Consider the following 5,986-nt stretch of genomic DNA (forward strand, 5'->3'; position numbering starts at 1 on the left):
AAATTATCAGTGTCAGTTATCAGTATCGGAAATCAGTATATCTGATACTGGCCCTATATTTATTTGATATGAGATTGATACCAAAATACACATATTAGCACCTCTGCTTTCACTAAGGTTGGTTGAAATACAGATTTGTCCGTTCAGATATATTTACAGCAGCTATACAAATAACAAGGCCAGTAATGCATGGGAATTAAAGAAACGCTGCTGAGTTGGATGCCAACTTCCTCACTGAAGTTGGCATCCAACTAGCCTGCCTAGCTACCGCAGTATATTGTTAAACTAAACAACCAGATAATATCAGCATGTTATACTCCACATGCTACTTTGAAAGACATCAGTGTACATTTATATTTACATCTGCACTTTCCTTTAAAAAGTGCAGATGTGGTGACTGTGGCTCTGTGGGTAGAGCAGTCGTCTTGTGATTGGAAGGTTGTAGGTTCAATTCCAGCTTCCTCCTGCCACATGTTGATGTGCCCTTGGGCAAGGCACTTAACCCCAAATTGCCTACCAATCTGCATATCAGTGTATAAATGTGAGTGCAAATGGGTGAATGTGACTCTAGTGTAAATTGCTTTGAGTGGTCAAAATGATTGGAAAAGTGTTATTTAAGTTCAGTCCATTTACCATTTCAATATCACCAAACGTCACAATAAAAGTAAATAAATTCAATGATTTAAAGGAACTTTATTACGATAGACCAGGGTTTCAAAGTCTACGAGAACAAGCTTTCTCCAGATATTTGACATTTAACACAGCACTGCCTGGTCAGTTTGGGTAAGCTGACTTGTGCTTACCCAAACTGACCATAAATGTTTTCTCTCATGAAAATCAAAGGCAGACATTATTTGGAACACTAGAAAGAACAAAATGTATCAATCTTATTCAGGCAGCAGTTTAAGATGTCTGCTAAGATACTGACTGCAGACTGTGTCAGAGCAGGTAGCCCATCTAACTGACCAGCTAATAATATCTATTAAAGTCACAGAGTATTACATATTTTCCCATTTTTCTCCAAGGTGTGAAAATAAGAATTGCATCATGTTATTCATTTTTGTTTACATTTTTTGTGGAAATAACAATTTTATAATCACTTCAGTGAACATTCATGCCACATTGTGTTGATCCCTCCAGTTAATTATAATAGAAGTTGAATTTTTTACCCAGAATGCACAAGTGTTTATTACAACCTCATGCAACCTTGAGCTCATTCGACACCAGCAGGATTAATGTGAGTAGGCTTGTCACAACAAGCATTAAATCAATTAATAGCTTGATAAATTATAATCTAGTCGGAGACTTTAAAGAGACACTCCCCTTTAATATAGTTGAAGAACAGCCATTTTGAAAAACATTGCAAATATTTGACACCTTGCAAAAAATATTTAGCTTTAACTTTTCTTTAACAGTACCTTCCACTTTTGCCTGTTTTCCCTAGTCACGCTTAACAGTAACATTTTCTGAAATGCAAATTTAGTCACAGAGACTTTATAATCCATTTTCATTATGTTTTTTTATTTTAGACATCTAAAATGTTTTCCAGGTGCAGTGTTAAAATGTTAAAAACTAAAGCTTTTCTGATTTTTGAGTGTGTGTACTTGCATTAATATCGCATTGTTATATCAGTTAAAAACCATCTCAAAATGACAATATTATCATTTATCGAAATAATTCCTGGGACGACTTATTGTCGTGGTGGCAGGCCTAAATGTGAGCCATGTTGCGGACACGCAAACGAACAGCTGCACGCTGCTCGTCGGCCGCATGGCTATGGATCTAAAACCGGAAGCCGTGAGAAACTCAAACATTAACTTACGTCGAAGAATTTCCCGCTGCTTCCTGACGTACCAGGTGTAGAGGGCCGCTCGCTTCTGCGTCTTCATGGGCGTCCCTTTGTTGAGGTGCTGGGAGAGGTGAGACTGATTGAGCCCCGTGATGTCCACCACCTCCCGCTGGGGGATGTTGTGCTGCTGCATGTAACCTTTGATCATACGAGCCGCCCGCCATGGGTCCTCGCTGGCAAACAGAAAGCAAACTTTGGTTCAGACATTGAAGGTGGAAATGCAAGCTTTTGAAATAAAAAATAAAAAAATTGACATAAAAACATATGAAAATGCATCAATTTTGACTACTGCAAAAACACAGCTTCCTTGTTTTGCAAGAAGATGAAAGGAGTTTGCAGCCATTATGAGTCAGTTTATCGCTGAAGCACACATTCCAGTGGCTGTAAATATTTTCAAAGGTTAGTTCAGGTGGATTCACAGAGGTTGAGAAACTAGGACTATTTGCCTTATAACATTGTAAGGGGTAAACCTATCTTCTAATAGAACCTAAACAATTTTTTTCAGTCTTTATGATATATATTATTTTACATTTTGAGTCAAAAATCAGGCATAACTTCACAAATAATTCAGATATCTGTCAGAATTCCTTGACATAACATGAAACAACAATTTCATTTTAGCCTGATTTTACATTCAATTTCCATATGTTCAATCTAGACAAAAAAAGAAAAAAAGGAAAAAAAAGTTGTTTAAAAAAGTTTCTAATTTAATATTAAATGGTATCTTCTTACCTGCGGATTTGCCCTGGTATAAACTCAGATTTCCCAGACTCTCTCTGTAAGGAATAGTCGCCCGGTAATCAAACAGTAACCGCGGCAGACAGACGGACATCAGCGATTATAAAGCAGATCTGCTCTCGACTGTTTGTTTTGGAGAATGTGGAGGTCTGGCGTTTAAAGTGTAGCGGGTGAAGTGGGGAGATGTTAGTTTATAACTTTTGACAATGAATAACCAGAATCTCTCCATTCACTCTAATCACACGCCACTGTGTGTCTTCCAGTTGATGATTTATAGAATAAAATTAATAATAACTTAACTACACGTGGGTTTAGTTGTGATATTTGTCCCACGAATCCCGCTCGTTTCAAACACGTTTATTTGTGTTGTAACAATAAGCACAAAAAAAAAAAAAAGTCATCTGAAGGCACTTGAACGCTCCATTTGTTTGCGTTAAGCTACATAAAGATTTACAAGCAAAGCGATACAATTCGTATCAATATAAAACCAAATTCAGCTATACGCAGCAATTTCATAATTTTTTATAATACGGTCGAATTCAGCTAATTATATGATACCAATTCGTAGAAAAGTTATGTATATATAAGGATCAAATCATCAAATATTAACTTTGCAAAAGTGAGAGGAGAGATTTATTTGAAATGGATTAGCTTTTTAAACGCTGTGTGATTCTCAGTTTGAAGCTTTTGAAAAAATGTTCAACTTTTTCTATTTTTATTATGTTTGGTTTTATTCATGTTTAATTCCGTTCTTTTAATCAAAACTGAAAGATTTATTGAATTGTTTTATTTATTAATTATTATTTTTGTTTTCTTGTAATGTTTTTTATTGTGTGTCTCTTTAGGTTACATTCGTGTCTTGACGGTACTTTATAAATAAAATAAAAAATAATTTTGCAAGTAATAATAATAATGATAATTCATTATTATACTTGAAAGTACTTGTTTGCTTTCTCCTGTTTGTTGCCGGCTTTTTTATCGCTGAGAGGTGGAGTATAGTTAATTATAAATAGATCTTAGTTCAGCTGATATTTTCCAAAGGTAAAGAAATAATCTATTTAGATAATTAGTAACCAAAAAAGCGTGGCGGGTTGTTTTAAATTTGTAAACAAAGAAAGAAATTTCTTTCAGGAGAACGAGGGCCTGCTTTTCTGTTTATTTTAAGTTTTGAACCCCTCAAAATTAACCTATAACTTTAAAAAAGAAGTGAGATTTTTGTTTCGACGCCATTTTATCCGTATAGCGTAATTTCAAAACTTAAGCTTAAAAACTTAATAAAAAAAATAAAAAATAAAAACTCACGCCAACATGCGGTCCACCTCTGCCCGCTGCTCCGCGGCCTCCTCAGTGTTGAGCGACTGGAGCTCCTTGAGTATCGGCGGGGTGTCGTAGTCGTCCCCGTCCTCGGAGCCCTCGTCTCCGGACAGCTTGCCCTTGCCGTGTCCGTTGGTGAGAGTGTGGAAGACGGGCTTGGAGTCCGCGTCGGCGCCGTTCAACTTGCCGGGAGACACGGGCAGGCTCTCCATTTTCACCCCGAAGCCCTGCGGCGGCGGACTGGGGTCCATGTCGTCCAGGGCCTGGATCAGAACGTCTTTGGTGACGCCTGAGTCCAGCAGGGCGCTGAGGAGCTCCTGCTGCAGGGACGTCAGCTTCGAGACCATTTTGGAGAACATTAAAAACACGACATAAGCACCGCGAGAAAGGATGGAGGGCAATTAAACGACGGGGGAAGAGAAAGAGGGGGGGAAAAAACTTTTAAATAAATAAATAAAGTTCCAGGAGTCCGGAGCTGTCGGAGGGAGGGGGAGTTTCTGTCCGCGCGACACCTGCTACGCGAGGCAGCTTCACTCACTTCCCTGTTGGAGGGGAGGATGGAGCCGCTTTGCCATGATGCTTTCTGAGCGCAGGGGGATATAAAACATGGTAATGAGTGGGCCGGCTGATGTAAATCCGCCGCTCCGGACAGAGGTAGACGTGTTTACACTGCTGCTCTGTTGCTTTTATTGGCTCCCCTTATCGGCAAAACTTTCATGGACTTCGGACCCTGTTGTAGCCTCTGCGCCATAAAGTGTTTTAAAGAAAGGGTGAACTGCGCATATTCATGGTTTTATTCCACATAAGCGCTGGTGAGAGGCCAGCGTTCACACTTTTAGAAGATTTCTTTTATGGGCCTATATATTTTTTTATATGTTTGACAATCAGAAAGGGTTTAAATTGACCTAATTTATCTGAAGAAAATGTCCCCTATTTTGGTTTTTATTTTTTATTGCGTTTTGCTTAATTTTTCAACCACGATTTTAATTTTTATTTATTTTTTTGTTATAAGCGAATCGGAGACTGCCCACCTGGACTGACCCAGAAAGCAAGCTCAGCCCGGTTATTTATAGGCAATGTCAGGGTGTCTTCCAGTCAGCAAAACAATCCTCCGTCTAATCATAAATGATAAGAGCAGAACGAGGCCAGTAAAGATTAAGAGCCCGATCACATTTTTTTTCTACTTTGTATTGAAATATTTAAAATAATAACTGTAAATAAATGTGGATTTATTTCACATTTCATTTCTCCATGAGATTATTCTCAGCAGAGACAATGCTATAGTGGACAGGTTTTAATATAAATGTCCATTCAATAAAAATAAATAATAATAATAATAATATTATTCTCAGCAGAGACAATGCTATAGTGGACAGGTTTTAATATAAATGTCCATTCAATAAAAATAAATAATAATAAATAAAAAAAAAATGAAATATTAAGACTGTGCAAAGATTACCCCACTGAAGTCGATGGAGTCGGAAATGAATCATAAACTGTGGACATCAGGATTTTCTCACTGTGGGGCTGCATCACGGTCAGATCACTCCGCGTCGCTCGTGTTATTTACAGGTTATTGATGGAGAAAGAAGCTCAAATAAAGACATTTGTTTTGTGAAATGATGTCAAGTCAACATAGTTTTCAATTTCATACCTGGAATATTTAATAGGAGCATTTTAAGCTTGAAAACACTTTTACATGCGTCGAAGAACGCCTGCATTTTACTGCAAATGATTTAGTAAGTATGCTGTTTTCTTCCCTGCGTCTTAGAGATTAAACATGAACTTTCGTGGATTTCAGTTCGCAAAGAGCGATTGATGCAGCATGAAAACATGAATTTTTGTGTTTAATTGTTTTTTAATCCATCCTAATAAACTGCAAAAATATGACAATATTGATACCAGACATCGGTACTTTTTCTATTGCAGAAATCAAAGCTGCGCCAGAAAAGAAATGGAGGTTACGTTTTTCTTGTTTTCTTCTTTTGTTTTCATTTTTTAGGATTTACATTTTGTTTTTGCCAAAGTTCAAATGAATGTTTTTAGATGAATGTTATTCATTAGTAATGAATAACATTCATTAAT

The 5,986-nt window shown here is 37.3% G+C and overlaps 1 protein-coding gene across 3 annotated transcripts in view; it reads right to left on the reverse strand.

Moving 5' to 3' along the window:
- The window catches only part of hnf1ba (HNF1 homeobox Ba), a 31,675-nt gene extending 27,005 nt beyond the window's left edge, over positions 1-4,670 (reverse strand). For 2 of the 3 annotated variants that reach the window (XM_007567360.2, XM_007567359.2), the window contains exons 1-2: positions 3,890-4,668; positions 1,823-2,022 (exon numbers count right to left, since the gene is read on the reverse strand). In XM_007567360.2, the coding sequence (XP_007567422.1) occupies positions 1,823-2,022; positions 3,890-4,260 (571 nt within the window). In that variant the 5' untranslated portion in view covers positions 4,261-4,668. Of the gene's footprint in view, positions 1-1,822; positions 2,023-3,889 lie in introns of all 3 variants that reach the window. The other variant, XM_007567358.2, reaches the window with a different exon arrangement.
- Positions 4,671-5,986: the final 1,316 nt, after the last annotated feature.

This window comes from Poecilia formosa, unplaced genomic scaffold (genome assembly GCF_000485575.1).
Source record: "Poecilia formosa unplaced genomic scaffold, Poecilia_formosa-5.1.2 Scaffold207, whole genome shotgun sequence".
NCBI lineage: Eukaryota > Metazoa > Chordata > Actinopteri > Cyprinodontiformes > Poeciliidae > Poecilia > Poecilia formosa.